At 40.9% G+C, this 22,433-nt stretch overlaps 1 protein-coding gene, 1 long non-coding RNA gene and 1 pseudogene across 2 annotated transcripts; 2 read left to right on the top strand and 1 right to left on the bottom strand.

Moving 5' to 3' along the window:
- Positions 1-3,756: 3,756 nt before the first annotated feature.
- On the top strand, positions 3,757-5,189 carry LOC146654638 (uncharacterized). Its single transcript, XM_085380871.1, has 5 exons — positions 3,757-3,949; positions 4,529-4,590; positions 4,667-4,729; positions 4,814-4,873; positions 4,956-5,189. Exons 1-5 carry the CDS (start codon positions 3,757-3,759, stop codon positions 5,187-5,189), a joined length of 612 nt encoding a protein of 203 aa, XP_085236997.1.
- Positions 5,190-5,751: 562 nt separating this feature from the next.
- Positions 5,752-19,185, bottom strand: LOC146654639 (uncharacterized). The gene is made up of 3 exons (XR_014907320.1): positions 18,836-19,185; positions 5,895-6,007; positions 5,752-5,809 (listed from the first exon to the last, which is right to left on the bottom strand). It is a non-coding gene; the product is annotated as an uncharacterized LOC146654639 (long non-coding RNA).
- Positions 8,962-13,275, top strand: LOC146654640 (tubulin alpha-1C chain pseudogene; annotated as a pseudogene).
- Positions 19,186-22,433: the final 3,248 nt, after the last annotated feature.

The following is a 22,433-nucleotide window of genomic DNA, read 5'->3' on the forward strand; positions in this document are numbered from 1 at the left end:
ATGACTGTGAATATAATCATATAATGTTAAAAATATAATAACAGTCTTTTTATTATTGCTCAATGAAATAAATAAATCCTCTTTATTATCAGAGTGAAAACACTTCCACAAACGAACGTCAACTTATGACTCCATAAATATTCAGCCATTCAAAGGTGACTGACCTACTTCAACAGCCAAAATCACATATTTCTGGAAGGTCCACTCACTGGTTATTCAGCATGCCAGGCTACAGTTACACCATGCAGACAAAAGAGCACTCGGAGCAAGTTAAAGGAAAGTTTATTCAAAAGTCTGGGAATGGAGACAGAGGAGTTCACTTAAATCTGTCATCATGAAACGGAAGCAATCAAATCTGCCTAAATCTGACACTCAAAGGTAAACTGGATACCTGGCTGACCATCACGTTCACGACCAGGTGAGGACGGATCAAAGATCAGGAGTCGATTTCAGGCTTGGGCTTGCTTTCATCATATTAGTCCAATCCAACTTTATTTATAGAGTACGTTAAAACCAACATGGTTGAACAAAGTGCTTTCCATCACAAAAACTGAGATAAAAGTAAAAAAAACCATAAACAGACAAAGAAAGTGAAATAACAATAAAATAAATACATAAATGAAAAAAAGATTTCAAAATTAAATCCTTAAATATATTAAATATTAAAACTAGTGCTGTCAGTGTTAATCTCATTAAAATGACGTTAACGCCACGCGGCAAATCTCCGTTAGTGAATTAACGCAGATCGTGTGGTTGTTTGCTGACAACAGAAAAAAAACATCAAAGGAGAAAAGTTGCATCTAAGAACACGTTTTTTTCTTACTGATGCTCATTAGTGAAACACAAAGACATTAGACAAAAATGAAACTTTAGACCCTCTCTTCCCCCAACAGAAGTCAAAGGGATCTTCCAGGAATAGTGACACTATTTTCTGGAGAATTGATTGGTCAGTACGTCATGATTTCATACCTGCTGATCTCTAATCTGGAACCTAACCGGCACCAGCAGAGTAAAAGACACTTAACAGCTAAATTGAATCAAGCATAAAAACATTTTAGGCATCAAGACAAGTCATATTATCTGTGAATTTCCCTTTTTGTGATTAGTCAGATGCTGCCAACACCTCCCTTTCCTTGTGAAGGTGCATGAGAAACCCTGAATTAACTTTGCTAACCAGCGGTTATCCTGATCACGACTGTTAGTGTAAGTGAATCCAGATGATGGAAAGAAAACCTGGGCATGCTGAAATCACTTCGTAGTATGTGCCCCAGGGTTCAAAGGCCATCCAGTCGCACCATAACAAGAACATGGGAACACTAATGTTGTTTCTCCTTTTACAGTCATAATCTGCATTCATGAATGTTAAAAATGATTTTATTAGAAATGTATTTTGAAACAGAAGAGGTATTTCAGTTAAGATAACACAGAACCACTTCAGTGACAGTGGACGAGATCTTTCCACTGCTGTGCAGTCCAGATGTACAGCTCACAGACTGATGGCAACCTCTCAGAAAACACGAGTTACAGTAGTAGTGATAAACAGCGAGACAAAGATCCTCTGCTGAAGCAGAAAAGGTTTTATATATTTCCTATGTAACCTGCAGGGGTGATTCTCAAGTCTGTTGGAGCCCAGGCAAAAAGGGACAAGGACACCTGACAGCCCAGTGTGCCCAGCAGAGCTGACATGAGGGCTGTTTCAACTGAATCACACACTCTGCTTGCCAGAGGTGAGTGAGTGGAGTCATGTGGGGTTCCTTTAGGGAAGTCAGGTCCAGCGTACCGCCACTGCAGACTCTGCACATTATCGCTGCTGTAGACTCAGATTTGTGCAAACAGTGCATTGTGGGTTGTGTTGTATCCGAATCTGCTGGCAGGCATCTTTTTCTCAATCCTGCCAAACTCCGCCCCTTTCATGTAAGCGTGCAGGGAAGACCCTGTGTTAGAGAACTGATAACAAACTCTGTGTGACAGTTTATCCTGATTACAAACGTTAGGGTACGTGAATCCAGATGATGGAAAGATAGCCCGGGTCTGTTGATGAGTCTCCACTTAAACACTGACGTTGTTTGTGTTTCCTGGAGTCCCGTCAGTCCTGTAAACCAGCATCCCCAACCTTTTTTGTGCCACGGACCTACAATATTCTCAAGGACCGGCCTTTAAGGTGTCGAGGATAAATACAACAAAATAAAACCAGTACCGCTGCCAAAACAAGAAGAGTTATTCAAAACACATGGGAAAAGACCCAGGAAAACAGAGTTAATGATTAAAAAAGATTTTAAAAAATAACGCTAAAACCCCTGAAGAGCATCAGTTTCACACCCGAACCTCAACTCTCGCGGCCTGGTACCAAACGACCGGTGCCGGTCCGTGGCCCGGGGGTTGGGGACCGCTGCTGTGAATAAAAGGAATCTGTTTGAAGGCTGTGCAGAGCAGCGGGACCACACATTGTCACGTAACATTTTTCATCATATTAATATTTATTTGTAAAATAGTAAATTTTAGTTTTAATGTTCAGTATATAAAATTACATTATTGAATACTACGTGCTACGCAATAATAGTAATAATAGTACTTCTAATAGTCGTAATAGCAGTTGTTGTTGTTGTCATCATGCTGTTAATATCGTGACTTTTTACATTCAGTTTTTGATTAAAACATTTTAATTAATTAAAATAAAATATTAATTTTTTTTTAACTCTACCACCAAAAACCGAATACTAAAAAATAATAATAAATGATGATAACATGTATTTATTATGTTGCTCTTTGTTTGATTTCTCTTCTGTTTTTTTTCTCCATACAGGTGATCCAGGTGTTTTGTTTGTTTTTCTTTTTGTTCCTTCCCCCCTTTCTCATCATCTCTTCTCCCCTCTGTTTTTCTTTCTCTCCCTCTTTCTTTCATTCTTTCCTTCTCCCTGTCCTTTCCCCCAGTCATGTCTGTCCCGTCTGTAACAACTGATAATAAAATAAAATAAAAACACAATTATAATAAAGGTCAATCAAATGGACCAACATGGCATCTTTCTTGGCCTTCAAACAACAATTCTGGGCCCTATTTCAGGAAGCCGGTTTAGAAAAGTCAGAGTGAAAAACGATACTCAGGGTTGAGTAACCCCGAACTGTCCAACTCGGAATATTCAGTTTCAGAAAGGCTGATAACAAGTAGTTCAATCAACGCGGAGTTGCATTAACCCCAAGTCAAGCGCGCGCACGAGGATACATAAAGCCCTGATCAGTGGAGCACAGATTACGCGAGTCACCATGGAGACGGAGGGAAAGAAGGTGCGGTCGACGTATTTCACAGCGCTTGAGGCCGAAACCCTGATGGCAGCATATGCCGACAGCATGCACATCTTGCAGAAAAAAAGTAACACAGCCGCAGCTGCAAAAGACAGGGAGCATGCATGGCAAAACATAGCCGACAGAGTCAATGCGTGAGTGTCAATTTAAACATTGATCTAGGGATTTCCACCCATTTAACACGTTATCTTAGTATATGTTATTTCATTTTTTATGTCATACAGCGCAGGTGCAACCCAACAGGCCCCAAACGTTCCTGGCAGCAAGTAAAAATGAAATATAAAAATATAGTCCAAACAGGTAAGGTGTAATTATAGTATGAGCCACAGTGCTTGGCCTGTTTGTCCCATGTAAACCAATTGCAGTTACAGGCTACATTAATTTACCTCCTGTAAGCACTTATTGAAATTACCTGAGCACATTACAAGTACACATTTGTCTACTCTGTATGCTCAAATGTGTGCCGTCACAACCAACAGAAAAAAAGCGGAGGCCCGAAAAACAGGTGGGGGTCCTCCACCACCACCACTCACAGAGGCTGAGCAGTTGGCCCTCAGCCAAAACAGTGGGCGCCCTGTGGCCGAAGGCATCTCTGCGGGGACATCCTCTGAGTCAATAACCCCGCAAGACACAAGTGCCTACATAGGGGGTAAATTCTAAATAATACATGATGTGCATACATCCATTCTTCACAGTCACCTTGACCAAAATGAACTATGTCGTAGTGAAGTTATTGTCCTACTGTCAGAGATTTACAGTTATCAAACAGTTAGGTGAATAAACAACACTGAGACACTTGGAGACTGTTAACGTGCTGCACGGGTGAGGGCTCAGGGAGAGACCCACTCACACCGAGCTGCAGGTAGTTCGTCTTTATTTATAGCATAGCAGTGTCCTTTAATTTTGCATACATGTGTGTGTGTGTGTGTGTGTGTGTGTGTGTGTGTGTTAATCTCTCACAGGGTGAGCTTCCTGTTTCTAGAGACAGAGCGAGTAGTACATTTTGTTCTTTCCCCATTAAGAGTAACATATGAACATATACTCTAATGCAACATAAAACTCATAAAAGCATTTCCACCTTAACACCTACTGATTTTGCCTTCCCTCAGTGTCGGTTGTCTCTGAGAGCATACTGACAATGAGGTGTATGGTGATTGGTATGTCTGGTAGTTGCCAGTTGTGCCCACATAAGTCATGAGTGACCTGTATGAACCCCATATTCTGCCAGTTGATGGTGATGGTGTACTGCATCTGGTGCAGCCCCCTGTTGAGCCAGACCAACATGCAGTTGTGAGTACTCGTAATACTCCACAGACTACATGTGTCAACAGTAGAACAGCAATGTTGTTAAATGTCTCCACCACAGGCATATGATGACGAAACAGTGACAGCTGTTACAGAGGAGGACGCAACAGAGCCACACTATGAGGTATACAGTGTACAGTGGAAAATATAACAACTGACTACAATGTGGTACTATGATAACACCATGGACTTACTATGTCCCTGGCAGAGTGATGCTGGAAATGAAGAGGAAGAGGGTCCAGCCACTCCTACAACAAACCTTTCCACAGTAGGATTTTCAGCACTGATTTACAACCAACCTAAGTAGGCATGTACTATGGATGCCAATGCTATGTCCTGTGTTGCAATAGCTCCCTGTGAAGCAGCTGTACAAGACATATCTGGTCAGGAAAATACAGAAGTGCGACATGGAAATGGTACACCTCAAGCTGCAGATCCAAAAGTCCAAGTTGGAGATTGTACTGCTGGAACAACAGTTAAGGGTGGGTGGAGTGATCAGAGATGGACGAATCATGTCAGTGTTTGTACAACATACTAATATACGCATTTATATGACATACAGGGTGACCAATAAAGCCAGTTGACCACAGAATCTGTGTATTTGTCTTGTAACATGTTGGGTTGACGGGTCACAGGAAATGGTTGTGGCATATGGTGTCTCTGACTGCTCTTCCATCCTGTACGTTCGTGGGTGGGTCAGGATGTTCATCGTGTGGATCACTGCTGATGTCTGGTTCAGCTGGACAGTGTTCACCTCTAATCGTGGCAATGTTGTGAAGAATCACACATGCCACAATAATGTCACATGCCCTTTCTGGGGCGACCCTGAGTCTTTGAAGGCACTGGAACCGGGCCTTGAGCATTCCGATGGTCATTTCAACTCTGGCCCGTGTCCTGCAATGGGCCAGATTATAACGCTGCTGTGGGCCCGGTTCAGGGTCAGGGTAAGGGGTGAGCAAATAGGGTAGACATGGGTACCCCCTATCACCAAGCAGGTGGCCAGTGAACTCTCCTAGGACAGAAGAATACATGTCAGTGCAAACGTCCCTGTGGCAATTGGTCTCTGTATATTTCACAGTAACTTTGACCCACCATGTCCAAATTTGGTGCTCAGTGTACATTCCCGGAAGATTCGTGAGTCATGGACAGAGCCTGGCCACTTGGCTTCCACATTTGTGATGATGTTGGCAGCATCACATATGATCTACACAGTGCAGAGAACACAAATTAGCATCCATTACTATGATGCCATCACTTGTTAGTGTGAAATGCTACAGGGAACTATGTACCTGCACATTAATGCTGTGGAAAGACTTCCTGTTCACATAGTCTCCTTCATTTACTGAGGGTGCAATGATTGGAATGTGAGTGCCATCTGTACAGCCAATCACGCCTGGGAACCCTGGAAATTAATGTACCATTTAAGTAGTAGTCCAAGTATCACCACATCATGAATTAAGTTTTGGTCATCCTGATACCTGCAATTTTGTGGCATCCCTCTTTGATAAATCTTGTGGGTCTGTGACCGGGGAACACCACAAACGAGTACAGGAGACGTTTCAGTGCAACTGTAACATTCCTGACTGCCCGACAGACGGTAGCCTTGGAAACGTGCTCAGCGTCACCAATATTATACAGAAAGCTCCCGTTTGCAAAAAAACGGAGTGCAGTACAAAGAATATGTAATGAACTGAGAGCATGTCCGCGATGTGTCACATGCGTAATATATGGCCTGAGGATGTTATCCAAATAACTTATAGATTGTGCTGAGAAACGGTAACGTTCGCACAGAAAATCATCAGGTAATGATAAAATGTCCAAACGCGCTCTAATCACTCTCTCCCGGCGGAGAGCTCTGCGGAGAATTTGGGCTTCAACATCTACTGGCTCTTCGAGGTAGGGGCACGCCATGTCTGACACTTCCTACAGTCAGGTTTCTGACAAAGGGGCGGAGACAGTCAGGGTTAGTTGAAGTAAACCTGCTGGGGAGCAGGTTAGCTTCACGGAGTGTGTCGTCATAGTAACTCACTCAGGATTAATCTGAACTCGCTTTGTGAAACCGAAAACCCAGAGTTTTCGTTAACTCAGGGTATACTTACTCAGAGTTTGCACTAAACCGGCTTCCTGAAATAGGGCCCTGATGACTAAAGATCCAAATGGGACAGGCAAAAAAATAAATAAATGATGATAACCATGTGCAGCTTCTCTCGTCTTCCATTTTTCCCTGATATGTTTCAGACACGTGTTAAAGTGTGTTGGCTGCATATTAAGTTCAAAATGCTGATGAATGCTGATGAGCTCTGATCCAGTTGACTGATATACTCTTCTCTACATCCTGCACTGAAATATGAGGATTGTTTGTTTATTAAAATAAAAAATCATCATGGAGTCATTGACAGAAGAGCATCAACGTTCAGCCTGTTAAATTAGATTTAGATATTTTTATTTCAGAAATGATTCCTAACAAAAATGGAGAATATAAAAACACAATCAAAGCAGTAAAGTCCATATTATGAAGTGTTTGCTGCATCAGACAATCATGTTTCCAGTCTGCTGCATCACAACAATTGAAATGCAAATATAAATGATTCACAACAATGAAAACAATATAGTGCAGATAAACATGGTGCTGTAATGAATCTGCTCTTAAACACAATAACAAAATACATTTTCCAAGAGAGATGATAATGATTCACATCAGCGTGAAGAACGAATACATTTACAACTGGTTTCTAACATTTCTTATAGATCGAACTGATCACTGATAGAAACAGAAGAATATTCAAAATGATACTCTGAGAGATACATGAATGAGATATGGATAAACATCAAATTACATAAAACAAAAAAGCACAAAATCACTATAACTGAAATAAAATATGAGCAGAAATATAGAAGAATTAAGTCAAAAGATAGAAAAAGGCAAAATGTTTAAAATATATAATCACATAAGAGACTGAACCGTCCAGTCAGGTCACAGATTCATATCTACAATAATATTTTTCTTTGTTTTTATTTTGATTTAATCACTTCTATGTATTATTATTATTATTATTATTATTATTATTATTATTATTATAAGCATATTAAGTGTGTGTCTGCGCTGAAAGCTGCTCTCCTCTCCTGGTTTTCTGTATCACACAGACCACAACAACACAAAGCATCACCTGCAGACCGCTGAGCAGTATCCACCTGACTTTGTAGAAGGTCGAGTAAACCCCAAAGGGCTCTCTGTAGATCAGAACAAATTTTTCTGCTGACACACACTCATCCTGTGACTTAAAACCTGTACACACATACTCTCCTGCATCTTCCAGTGAGACATTAGAGATTATCAGGCTGTCATCGGAACAAGTGATTCTATTGTCACTGCAGAAGTCATCACCGTACACAATTTTGCCTTCTGTTTGGATCAACTTAATGAACATAAAGCCCGAAGTACTATTTTCCCAATCATCAGAGCATCTCATAGTGACTTCATCTCCCTCTGAGAAAACCTTTACTGCAGGTGGACCAAATTTAGGGCACACCAAAAGCCAGTACGCGTGCATTACTTTTTCACCTTCACAGCTGTAGATATCTGAATCATTTAACATTAGTGATGGAAGTACCAGCGAGAAGTTTCGACCAATTTCTTGATTAAAACTGTAGGAAGCTGCTACCTTCATCCAAACCGGGGGCTGGTCATGAATGGGGTCCATGAAGGGACACTCCAGCACAGCTGTGTCTCCCTCTGAAGCATAACGTAGCTTTGTTTGTTTGGTCAAACGTACAGAGTAAGTGCTCACACACTGCTGTTGGTTCATCAACAGGCAGATGTAAGACGTTGGTCATGTGTTGACATGAAGAAGTGGTGCGTTTGTCACCTCCAGGAAACTTTCTTGGACTTTATTCACGTTCATAATTGTGTCTTTATATAATAGTCCCCCTAAGTAAGATCTGATCCAACGCACCGTCAGATTCTCACCTGCTCCTTTACATTGTACGTCTACAGTAGAATCAGAAGCTATGATAGTTTCTCCCCACCTTACTGTCTTACACACAGTCAGGCTGATGTTTCTCTCATATGTCACGCTGCCCTGAGTCCAGCACACATCTCGGTACAGTCCAGAGTCTGAGTGGGTCAGGTTGTTGAGAGTAAATGAAGGAGAACCATGAAATGTCTCAGGAAATGAGAGTCGTCCTGTCAGGTCTTCATGTACTGTGAAGTTTCTGTTCCAGGGGTCAGAGATGTTCCACAGGACCAGAGTATCTTCACCAACACGTCTGGAGGTGATGCAGGAGCTGTTTTGATCTGGGAGCTTGAACTGTAAAGAGCCTCCTTCTTCACTTATGGCGATAAATTCTTCTGCATGAATGTTGCTGATGAGAGTGAACAGCAGGGAGAAGCAGAGCTGTGCGACTGCAGCCATCCTGCTCAGAGGTCTCCTGGTGAGTGTCGTGCTTTCACTCTTCACAGGCCAAAGTGTGGACATGGGTTTTTTTATACTTCGTTGCATGGGTCCAGGGGTATCAAACATGTGGTCTGGAGCACAGAACCGGCCAGTCACAGTGTCCAATCTGAACCATTACAAGTGAGATAATGTCAGCTTTACCACACAGCCATGAATATTTATAAAAATGTAAAAGTCCTTTCTAAACTATTTAAAACTTTTTGAATAGTTTTTTAGTTTCAAAAACAACTAAAAAAATGTTGTTTCCTATGTGATCCTTCATAAAACATCACATATTTTCCAACATAATTCAGGGTTTGGTTTGGTCTAAGTAAGCAGAGAAGACCAGGCATCCAGTTTCCATGCAGATGTTTACATGAAGCTCATCATCTGATGATGAAACTTACTTTGCACCCAAGCAGCCCAACCAGAAATTGAAAGTGTACATGCATCAAGTGACGGAGCGCATCCCGTCAATAGGTCCAAAGTGCAATCGAGGCTAATCCCATGATCTTCTTATTTTCTTGTAGACCGAAGTTGAAAATCTGGCAGTATTTATTTTTGTGATTTTTTTTCCACTCTCAGCCGTCCTTCTCCTGTATTTGGGCCTGTTTGTTAATTTATTTCAATCATGTAAACAATATACAGGTACATTTAGCAAAGAAAATTAGAGAAAAAAACACTATACAAAATAAAGTTAATACATTTCAATATTGCTTCTGTTCTGATTCATTTACATGTCGAAAGGGAGAGGGAAGAAGTACACACTTATTTATTTAAGTTATCCGTCAATATTTAGTCAGCTTCCTTACTGATAAGGAAGGACGATCGTGGCTCAAGAGTTGGGAGTTCGCCTTGTAATCGGAAGGTTGCCGGTTCGAGCCCCGGCTTGGACAGTCTCGGTCGTTGTGTCCTTGGGCGAGACACTTCACCCGTTGCCTACTGGTGGTGGTCAGAGGGCCCGGTGGCGCCAGTGTCCGGCAGCCTCGCCTCTGTCAGTGCGCCCCAGGGCGGCTGTGGCTACAATGTAGCTGCCATCACCAGTGTGTGAATGGGTGGATGACTGGATATGTAAAGCGCTTTGGGGTCCTTAGGGACTAGTAAAGCGCTATATAAATACAGGCCATTTACCATATAATCTGTAATAAAAATAGTGAACAGATTTCTGATGTAATATATAATATAATATTACACCATGAAATTTTCTAAATAGCGACATTCACTTAATTTCAACATTTTCCCTTTTCTTTATAGCTCAAGAAGATCATATCTTTATAACTCTTGTTGAACTGTTTTATGTTTGGATATTGCTTCAATTTCATATTCAAACTGTTCCACAGCTTCACTCCATGCACTGAAACACAAACGCTTTTTCCTGTTGCACGTACCTTCCCTGTTTTGAGTTACAAAAACCCCTTAAATTATAACTTACTCCTTTAAAAAAAACATACTCTGAATATAATCTGGCAGTTCCTTATTTTTTGCTTTGAATAGAATTTGTGCTGTTTGGAATTTCACTAGATCAGCAAATTTCAATATTTCAGACTGCAAAAATAGTGAGTTTGTATGTTCCCTATAACCTGCATTGTGGATGATTCGAACTGCTTTTTTGTTGAAGAGTAAAAAGTGAAAGTAATGTGGTTTAATAGTTGTTGCCCCAGACCTCTGCACAAAAGCTTAAGTATGGTGAAACCAGTGAACAGTAGAGAATATGAAGTGATGTCCCGTGTGATACCTGCTTTGCCTTGTTTAGTACTGCAATGCTTCGTGATACTTTGGAATGAATATATCTCACGTGAGCACTCCAGTTTTTCATCTATTATTACCCCCAGAAATTTATTTTCACTGACTCTTTCAATATCAACACCATCCATCCATCCATCTTCATCCGCTTTATCCGAGGCCGGGTCGCGGGGGCAGCAGCCTAAGCAGAAAGGCCCAGACCTCCCTCTCCCCAGCCACCTCCTCCAGCTTATCCGGGGGAACACCAAAGCGTTCCCAGGCCAGCCGAGAGATATAATCTCTCCAGCGTGTCCTGGGTCTGCCTGCTGGGCATTCCCAGTTATGTAAAAATAGAAAACAATGATCCACGCTGCAGTTTCACACCTTGCATTTCCATCCACTGGGACAAATTGGACCCTTTGCCATCCTACTTATGGGGCATTTTAATATTATTTAAATAAACTGCCAAACGTGTTTTGAATTTGCCCTAAAATAAAGTCATTAAAAAAATTTGAATGTCCACTTTAAAAAAAAAGTGGACATTAAACACCACATGTATAAAGATTAATTTGCACCATGAAGCCCTGCTGTCACAAACTTGCATAGATGTAACATTGTCTCTGAAGTTAGATTTAAGAAAGAAGCGCTTGAAGTTTTTACAACAGAACGTGACGTCATCAGGTTGGTGGGTTGGCTGCGGCTCATAGACTTACATTATATTAGAAAACCAGTGAACCTCAGTGGAAAACAAGATTAAAACTAACAAGTCTAAGGGGGTCACTTTGGTGCTCCCCCTGGTTACAGCAAAGAGTTTCATGTTAAGAAACCAAAGATGTACTGTCCACTTTCACTCTGTGTCTCCTAAACAGTCAGTGTTTCCTCGTTGTTTGGCTAGCTGTGAAACGGGAAAATCCACCTGTTGGCTGTAATGTTCATGCAGGTGGCAGCAGGGAAAGTGGATATTTATTATTCAACATACGTCTGAGCTTATATTGACACCATAGGAGGTAAACTCTGTCGTGGAAGTAGGTTTCCATCTAAGTTAATGTCAGCTGTGACAGTTCTAACAGTTGTCCTGCTTGTTGTAGATCAGAAATAAATATAAACAGCTTATATTAAGTTGTGCCCAGTAGCTCAGCAGATACTCTAAAGCTCACGATGTAATGAGGAAAAGAAAACAGGCTGATATCCAGATTGACGTTTTGGAAACTGATTTTGCTTCTGCAGCATCCTGTGTGCAATCCTGTTAGAATATGTCTGATCAGGGCGATGGTTGGATCCTGTTAAATACCCCAATTCTTTGATCTTTGGGCTGAAAGAAGAACAACACTTGGTGTTTAATGCTCAATCAACAATCTCTTTAGACCATACAACCCTTTAGGCATAAACGTCTGGATGGGAGATTTGCACAGGAGGTGGAGTTTTCCATCTACCCAGCTCCCCAAGTGTCCACCGCTGTGGTTGAGCCATACAACTCCATCCTGACCACCCACACCACCCTAGAGCACTCTGACTGTGCCTTCATGGTAGATAACGAGATGACATCTGCCGTAGGAACCTCGATATTGAGCGTCCTTCCTACACCAACCTGAACAGGTTGATCAGCCAGATTGTGTCCTCCATCACTGCTTCGCTCCGCTTTGATGGCGCCCTCAATGTTGATCTGACAGAGTTCCAGACCAACTTGGTGCCCTACCCTCGTATCCATTTCCCCCTGGCCACCTACGCCCCCGTCATCTCTGCAGAGAAAGCTTATCACGAGCAGTTAACTGTATCAGAAATCACAAACGCTTGCTTCGAGCCAGCCAATCAGATGGTGAAATGTGACCCTCGCCACGGCAAGTACATGGCCTGCTGCCTTTTGTACCGTGGCGATGTGGTGCCCAAAGATGTCAACGCTGCCATTGCTGCCATTAAAACCAAGCGCACCATCCAGTTCGTGGACTGGTGCCCCACCGGTTTCAAGGTCGGCATCAACTACCAGCCACCCACTGTGGTTCCTGGTGGAGACCTGGCCAACGTCCAGAGGGCTGTGTGTATGCTGAGCAACACCACCGCCATCGCTGAGGCCTAGGCACGACTTGACCACAAGTTTGACTTGATGTACGCCAAGCGTGCATTTGTTCACTGGTATGTGGGTGAGGGAATGGAGGAGGGTGAGTTTTCTGAGGCTAGAGAGGACATGGCAGCTCTAGAGAAGGATTATGAAGAGGTTGGAGTTGACTCTGTTGATGGGGAGGGAGATGAGGAAGGTGAGGAGTAGGTTCATTGCAATAAAATCATCAAAGTTATGCGAGTTCGCTCAGAAGCACTGTTACGTTGTTCTACCAAATCTTGTTACACATTCCTGTGTATATTTTTCAACTTTAAATAAATGTGTTTGAAAATGTGTTTTAATGCTATGTGAGAGTGTAACATGGAGACATGACCACTTTGTTTTGTAGTTCTGTTCTTTCAATATCAGCACTTTCTTTTATTAAGGTGCTGCTTAATAAAGAGTACATGAGCTGTTTAATCACTGGTATGCTTAATTTTAACCCCCCAAAATCTAGAAAAGAAAGTTAACCGCCAGGTTAATTCTGAATAAAGTAAAATAACGTAAATAAATTACAAATATAATAATTTAACATTATAATAACTAAAAGCGACATTTTTAGTGAATCTATATCTTTCTTAACCCCCCTAGTTCACAAAGCCTTAAAGTTTACTCTTCGGGCGCCCCTCATCCCCCGTTTTTTTCCGCCAAAATTATGCACACCCACTGCCGCGCTATGCATTCTGGGATATGTTGGGCCACGAAGTCTACACCGCCACATCCTTAAAATTCAGGGAAATGAAGGACGCATTTGAGGGCCGGATTTCGAGCAGCCATCGAAGTGGGACAGCCTTCGTCGCGTCGCTGTGACGTAATCGGCCTTAAAATGCGGCCTTTAAGGCTGCAGACCCTGAATTGGGAAACAGCCATAGCCTAACATATGAAACAGGAAAAGACGGCCGTGTAATCCCTTTATTTCCCTTGAGAGAGAAATGGATCTGAAACCACAGAAATCAGAGTGTTTGCAGAGTGCAGACACACAGATAATGAAGACATGCTGCACGGAAATGTTAGATACAGATAAAAATGGAGTGTGTGTGTGTGTGTGTGTGTGTGTGTGTGTGTGTGTGTGTGTGTGTGTGTGTGTGTGTGTGTGTGTGTGTGTGTGTGTACTGAGCCAAGATTGCAAAACAGCCCAACTGCCTCAGTAATTATGGACCTTATAGTCCTTACAAACACTGTTTCACTAACTTCAGTAAACATTTTACATACATATGTCAATGCTGTGTAATTTACAGCAAACGCCGTGAACGCAGCGGTGCACGAGCCACTGCAGTGGAGCTCACGTACAGCTTTGTGGGCTCAAAATGTGGTTAGAAATGTTTTGTACTTGTACTTTTGTATGTGTAAAAAGAATTTGTGTGTGTGTGTAAAAAAGATTTGTATGTGGACTTAGCCAAAAAAAAAAAACCCGTGTGAATCTCTGCAAGTTACAAGTACGAATTTTGACCCTATTTTTCTTCCTTTCATCTGATTGGTCAATGTCATGTCAATCACAAATGTAACAATCCAATCAGAGAACAGATGGGTTTGGCTGTCGGAGGGGAGCTTTTTTGAACTGCGGGTTATTACTCTATAATATTACTTACTCTAATATTACTAATAATAATTATTAGTAATATTAATTATTAATTATCTAATAATATACTAATCCAATATTACTTACACCGCACTTTACAGTTATTTATTTGTAAAAAATGTTTTGATCGATTGATTGAATCTTTATTTTGAACATGTTGAAAAAGTACAACAAAATAGAATTAAAAGAGACAAATGAACAAAGCAAAACAAAAGGAAAACGAGCAACCACAACTCATAATAAGCATAAGCTTATTTAATCCCACCCCTTTTCCACTATCTAGTATCAATAGACTACAGAAATACCTCCTTGCAATTACATTATATGTCATGTGTATTTTTTTTAAAATATACATACATATATGTTTCTATCTATCCATACATACATATATACACATACGCACATATACACATTTTCAATAACCCCATTAACACCTCAAGGATACACAACCCATACCAACATACCCGTGCACGCGCACACACATGAAAATATTAGACAAGAACACCCTATCAAATCTCTACCTTTTCCCTGTACCCTGTAAAAACCATATCCTTAAACCGCTTTTTAAACTGCGCCATGCTTGGACATTGCTTCATATCTTTACTTAGTCTGTTCCACAGCTTCACTCCACACACAGAGATGCAAAAACTTTTTAATGTTGTACGGATACGAGGATGTTTTAAATTTAATTCCCCCCTCAAATTGTATCCCCGTTCCCTTTTAGAAAACATTTTTAGAATATTGTCAGGAAGCAGGTTATTTATTGCTTTATATATAATTTGTGCTGTGAGAAAATGAACCAGATCTGTGAATTTTAGAATTTTTGATTTTAAGAATAGTGGATATTTGGAATCATGTATGATTTTTGTTCCACTTCTCACATGTTTACCACTTTGTGTTGGTCTTTCACGTGAAATTCCAATAAAATTGATTCAAGTTTGCGGCTGTAATGTGACAAAATGTGGAAAAGTTTAAGGGGGCCGAAACACCTGGCATCAGGACATCCAGATGTTTTTCTTCTCTACAAAGATGTATTAAAAAAAAGAACAGCAAATTATAATATTAAAGCGGATGTGTGACCTTAAAGGTTTCTGGCTGAAAAAAGGTCACTGATCAAACTGATTCTTGCTCACAAAAAACATTTTAATCAGATTCTCTGCAGGAAAATTTGAAAACATTTCCTCCTAACTTCTCAGTATTCACTTATCAGCATTCAGTCAAACGTTCATTTACGGGTGTAGTTAAAAAACTGCTAATAACTGACTTTCCACAGCAGTTGTTTGGTCGGACACAGTGAGAGATGTAATCTGTTACTCTTCATGTGAGAAAGAAGGTGTCTCTGAGATGTACTAATAGTGTGTTAGTTCCAAATAGTAAATTAGTGAATGTATTTCATGGCAGTTTGATTATTCTGGGACAAACAGTGCAGTCTTCCTCAAAGCATCACTGTGAATATAATCATATAATGTTAAAAATATAATAACAGTCTTTTTATTATTGCTCAATGAAATAAATAAATCCTCTTTATTATCAGAGTGAAAACAGACTTCCACAAACGAACGTCAACTGATGACTCCATAAATATTCAGCCATTCAAAGGTGACTGACCTACTTCAACAGCCAAAATCACATATTTCTGGAAGGTCCACTCACTGGTTATTCAGCATGCCAGGCTGCAGTTACACCATGCAGACAAAAGAGCACTCGGAGCAAGTTAAAGGAAAGGTTATTCAAAAGTAGAAGTCTGGGAATGGAGACAGAGGAGTTCACTTAAATCTGTCATGATGAAACGGAAGCAATCAAATCTGCCTAAATCTGACACTCAAAGGTAAACTGGATACCTGGCTGACCATCACGTTCACGACCAGGTGAGGACGGATCAAAGATCAGGAGTCGATTTCAGGCTTGGGCTTGCTTTCATCATATTAGTCCAATCCAACTTTATTTATAGAGTACGTTAAAACCAACATGGTTGAATAAAGTGCTTTCCATCACAAAAACTGAGATAAAAGTAAAAAAAAAAAAACATAAACAGACAAAGAAAGTGAAATAACAATAAAATAAATACATAAATGAAAAAAAGATTTAAAAATTAAATGCTTAAATATATTAAATATTAAAACTAGTGCTGTCAGCGTTAATCTCATTAAAATGACGTTAACGCCACGCGGCAAATCTCCGTTAGTGAATTACAGTTTTTTACAGACGCTAGGACACGTCTCAATACTTAGGTCACGTTTGCAAAACTCCTCACACAGTGAGCACAACAGAAGTCTATGTGGGCTAAACTGAGGATCAGTTATCATTGTTTTGGCACAAAATGCATTCAATGACTACATCTCTCAAATTTCATGAATCATCTTCTCACTCAGACACAACAACTGCCAAAAACCTTTGTACGGACAGGACATTTTGCATGTGCTTACATACTGTTTTCAAAACTGTTAAACTCATGGTCAAAACAATAACACAATGCAAAACTTGAAAAGACAGCAAAATCCAACAGCAATATTTTATTGAAACATATTTTAAATCTAAAAATGCAGTTTAACCAGCCACAGCTGATTCTCATTGTAGATGAACATCTACACAGGTGTTACTCCTTCAATTTTTCAACTCCTTCAATTCTGGCAGCCAGGAGATTATTTCCTAGGTGTGTTGCCCAAGATGACATAAGATGTGATGTGGATGAGAACCTGTGGCCAAATGGAGAAGACCGAGTAGATTAGCATTACTATTGTATGTGTATCAGTGGATGGCGTGTACACAAATTCTTGTATTTTGGGATTACTTAGTGCAAAAAAATAAAAATACATAAACAAATATTACCGACGTCTGCATGATGTCTGATTCATTCCGGTAACATATATTGAAATTATGAACAGCAATGTGTCCTTGTTTTACACAGGAAAACACTGTAATGCTACATGTTGTTAGTGTTTTTTAGGTCATTGTTTTGTGGGTGACAAAGTGTGTTTGTCGGCTGTCAACCTTTGCTAGTGTTCTGGAGGAATGTGTTTATTTGAGACCTGAATGAAGTGTTTTGGTAGTTGTAGTGCATTTTGAATGTGAAATGAACTGCTTTGCCAAGCTGACGGTCAGTTAGGAGAATTGTGTGAAGAGTTTTGCACAAGTGACCTAAGTATTGAGAAATGTGTCCTAGCGTCTGTAAAAAACTGTAACGCAGATCGTGTGGTTGTTTGCTGACAACAAAAAAACATCAAAGGAGAAAAGTTGCATCTAAGAACACGTTTTTTTCTTACTGATGCTCATTAGTGAAACACAAAGACATTAGACAAAAATGAAACTTTAGACCCTCTCCTCCCCCAACAGAAGTCAAAGGGATCTTCCAGGAATAGTGACACTATTTTCTGGAGGATTGATTGGTCAGTACGTCGTGATTTCATACCTGCTGATCTCTAATCTGGAACCTAACCGGCACCAGCAGAGTAAAAGACACTTAACAGCTAAATTGAATCAAGCATAAAAACATTTTAGGCATCAAGACAAGTCATATTATCTGTGAATTTCCCTTTTTTTGATTGGTCAGATGCTGCCAACGCCTCCCTTTCCTTGTGAAGGTGCATGAGAAAACCTGGATTAACATTGCTAACCAGCGGACAGCCCAGTGTGCCCAGCAGAGCCCTTCACACTCTGTTACAGAAAAACCATATGTTTTTTTTTGTGTTGTGTCAGGGATGGATATGTAGTTGTAACGTTTGTGTTCACTAACTTTACTTTCTGTTTCCTACCCTGCCTAGTCTGCCTTGGACTCAATGCTGACTCAGCCTATAGTCTCTCCTCCACCTCTGCCTCTGCTCTCTCACGCTCTTCTCTGGCTCTACTTTCTACTAACATTCTGCTCTTCTCTCCTCTTCTGAGCCTGCTCCAGCCACAACTTAGCAACTGCTAACTGCAATTCCTTCCTCTGCTTCGCTTTACCTGTTTTACCTGCTACACTTACAGCTATTCTTTCTACCAGCATTTTACACTGAACTTCCACTAATGTCCCTTCAAATCCACATTTCTTACACCAACAACCTACATACTGCGTGCTGCCTGGTAAAAAATTCTGCATAAATTTTACATCTCCTTCTAAGGCAGACTTACACATTTTATTCTCCATTACAAGACAACAATCAGCCACACTCACGCAGACCACGTCTGGCCCGCACACACACACAACATAGGCCTATCGCTTGCGTCTGCACGCACAGCTAGCGATCTCTGTTGAAAACTCTCAAACGCCCCAAATGGCGGAGATTCCGGACTCTGAACCTAGGTTATCTCCACGCCCCAAACAGCGGAGAAGCCTGCGTCTCTCTCACGCGGCTAGCGCGCTCCCGTACCTGCGGTCAACGCAGGGTCACGTAGCCGCTCTCTAAGGCCTTCTGTACTCACTGTTTGTTTACGTTCATGGGAATCTCTGGATCCCGTCAATCGTCATCCATCCCGAGGGGAGGTCAGGCGCAAACTTCCCGGCCTGGTGGCAAGCCAAAAACACCAGGGCTTTACGTCAATCATCCCAGACGTTGCGGTGGCGTCCTCTCCCTCTCCTCGGTGGATGCAATGTGTTAGGCTCCGGCTCCGAAGGACCAAATAAATGTTGGGTCTGTGTTTCCACAAACCCCGCTAATTCTAGAGACTTATTCATCATGAAGAAAACAAGACAGTCGATCGATCCATTACTTGCACAAGGGAGGCCTCGTCTGTGTCCAGCACGACAAAGAACGCCAAATGGTGGCCTCCTGTCGCTGCCTTTTATTGACAATCTTCAAACAATAGTTTACAAAGCACCTCCCCTTGCAACCCCCCTTTGGTTACATAGACAAGGTACTGTATGTAAGTGTGTGTGTGTGTGTGTGTGTGTGTGTGTGTGTGTGTGTGTGTGTGTGTGTGTGTGTGTGTGTGTGTGTGTGTGTGTTATGTGAGAATGTGTGACCTCCTGCTGACCAAAGGGTCATAAACCCAGGAAGCTTACATCAAAAGAAACAGATCTTTCAGATAGGATGTATCTACAATAAAACCTCCCCCAGCACAGAGTGGCTGGAGAGGTGGTCAGAATCAAAGGAATAGCTTTGATCCTACTGCTTAAACTAAGACTATACAAATTTAAGAAACACAATGGCAACATTCAACAATTAGACTTAACATCAATCAAATGGACCAACATGGCATCTTTCTCGGCCTTCAAACAACAATTCTGATAGCTAAAGATCCAAATGGGACAGGCAAATAAATAAATAAATAAATGATGATAACCATGTGCAGCTTCTCTCGTCTTCCATTTTTCCCTGATGTGTTTCACTCAACATCAGACACGTGTTAAAGTGTGTTGGCTGCATATTAAGGTCAAAATGCTGATGAGCTCTGATCCAGTTGACTGATATACTCTGCTCTACATCCTGCACTGAAATATGAGGATTGTGTGTTTATTAAAATTTAAAATCATCGTGCAGTCATTGACAGAAGAGCATCAACATTCAGCCTGTTAAATTATATTTAGATATTTTTATTTCAGAAATGATTCCTAATAAAAATGGAGAATATAAAAACACAATCAAAGCAGTAAAGTCCATATTATGAAGTGTTTGCTGTATCAGACAATCATGTTTATTCACAACAATGAAAACAATATAGTGCAGATAAACATGGTGCTGTAATGAATCTGCTCTTAAACACAATAACAAAATACATTTTCCAAGAGAGATGATAATGATTCACATCAGAGTGAAGAACGAATACATTTACAACTGGTTTCTAACATTTCTTATAGATCGAACTGATCACTGATAGAAACAGAAGAATGTTCAAAATGATACTCTGAGAGATACATGAATGAGATATGGATAAACATCAAATCACATAAAACAAAAAAGCACAAAATCACTATAACTGAAATAAAATGTGAGCAGAAATATAGAAGAATTAAGTCAAAAGATAGAAAAAGGCAAAATGTTTAAAATATATAATCACATAAGAGACTGAACCGTCCAGTCAGGTCACAGATTCATATCTACAATAATATTTTTGTTTGTTTTTATTTTGATTTCATCACTTCTATGTATTATTATTATTATTATTATAAGCATATTAAGTGTGTGTCTGAGCTGAAAGCTGCTCTCCTCTTCTGGTTTTCTGTATCACACAGACCACAACAACACAAAGCATCACCTGCAGACCGCTGAGCAGTATCCACCTGACTCTGTAGAAGGTCGAGTAAACCCCAAAGGGCTCTCTGTAGATCAGAACAAATTTTTCTGCTGACACACACTCATTCAGTAACTTTGAATGTGTACACACATACTCTCCTGCATCTTCCAGTGAGACATTAGAGATTATCAGGCTGCCATCGGAACAAGTGATTCTATTGTCACTGCAGAAGTCATCATCGTACACAATTTTGCCTTCTGTTTGGATCAACTTAATGAACATAAAGCCCGAAGTACTATTTTCCCAATCATCAGAGCATCTCATAGTGACTTCATCTCCCTCTGAGAAAACCTTTACTGCAGGTGGACCAAATTTAGGGCACACCAAAAGCCAGTACATATGCATTACTTTTTCACCTTCACAGTAGTAGATACCTGAATCATTTAACATTAGTGATGGAAGTACCAGTGAGAAGTTTCGACCAATTTCTTGATCAGTATCGTAGGAAATTGCTTCCTTCATCCAAACTGGGGGCTGGTCATGAATGGGGTCCATGAAGGGACACTCCAGCACAGCTGTGTCTCCCTCTGAAGCATAACGTAGCTTTGTTTGTTTGGTCAAACGTACAGAGTAAGTGCTCACACACTGCTGTTGGTTCATCACCAGGCAGATGTAAGACGTTGGTTGTGTGTTGACATGAAGAAGTGATGCGTTTGTCACCTGCAGGAAACTTTCTTGGACTTTATTCACCTTCAAAATTCTGTCTTCGAAACTACTCAGCCCGGCTTGTTGCCACTCCCCGTAATGTCTGATCCAACGCACCGTCAGATTCTCACCTGCTCCTTTACATCGCACGTCTTCAGTGGCATCAGGACTTATGATAGATTCTTCCCCCTTTACTGTCTTACACACAGTCAGGCTGATGTTTCTCTCATATGTCACGCTGCCCTGAGTCCAGCACACATCTTGGTACAGTCCAGAGTCTGAGTGGGCCAGGTTGTTGAGAGTAAATGAAGGAGAACCATGAAATGTCTCAGGAAATGAGAGTCGTCCTGTCAGGTCTTCATGTACTGTGAAGGTTCTGTTCCAGGGGTCAGAGATGTTCCACAGGACCAGAGTATCTTCACCAACACGTCTGGAGGTGATGCAGGAGCTGTTTTGATCTGGGAGCTTGAACTGTAAAGAGCCTCCTTCTTCAATTATGGCGATAAATTCTTCTGCATGAATGTTGCTGATGAGAGTGAACAGCAGGGAGAAGCAGAGCTGTGCGACTGCAGCCATCCTGCTCAGAGGTCTCCTGGTGAGTGTCGTACAAGCACTGACTCTGCTCGCTTCATGAGCTTCCTGTTTGTGGTTGGAGGAGGAACGTCACTTCTTTATCACATCATCAAGGAACACTTTGAAGCATTTGGCTCGATATCACGCCGTATATCTGCTTTCACTCTTCACAGGTCAAAGTGTGGACACGGTTTTTTTTATACTTCGTTGCATGGGTCCAGGTGTATCAAACATGTGGTCTGGAGCACAGAACCGGCCAGTCACAGTGTCCAATCTGAACAGTTACAAGTGAGATAATGTCAGCTTTACCACATAGCCATGAATATTTCTAAAAATGTAAAAGTCCTTTCTAAACTATTTAAAACTTTTTGAATAGTTTTTTAATTTCAAAAACAACTAAAAAAATGTTGTTTCCTATGTGATCCTTCATAAAACATCACATATTTTCCAACATAATTCAGGGTTTGGTCTAAGTAAGCAGAGAAGTCCAGGCATCCAGTTTCCATGCAGATGTTTACATGAAGCTCATCATCTGATGATGAAACTTACTTTGCACCCAAGCAGCCCA

The sequence above is a fragment of the Rhamphochromis longiceps genome, linkage group LG14 (genome assembly GCF_057381845.1).
Source record: "Rhamphochromis longiceps isolate RC_006_pf linkage group LG14, R_longiceps_female_GT1.1, whole genome shotgun sequence".
NCBI classification, from domain to species: domain Eukaryota; kingdom Metazoa; phylum Chordata; class Actinopteri; order Cichliformes; family Cichlidae; genus Rhamphochromis; species Rhamphochromis longiceps.

Excerpts from the sequence above, each read along its gene's own strand:
- LOC146654638 (XM_085380871.1), top strand. The coding sequence starts at position 3,757 with ATGTGTGCCGTCACAACCAACAGAAAAAAAGCGGAGGCCCGAAAAACA. Across the intron at positions 4,591-4,666 it reads AGCCAGACCAACATGCAGTT|GCATATGATGACGAAACAGT; the intron begins GTGAGTACTCGT and ends TCTCCACCACAG. Across the intron at positions 4,730-4,813 it reads CAACAGAGCCACACTATGAG|AGTGATGCTGGAAATGAAGA; the intron begins GTATACAGTGTA and ends TGTCCCTGGCAG.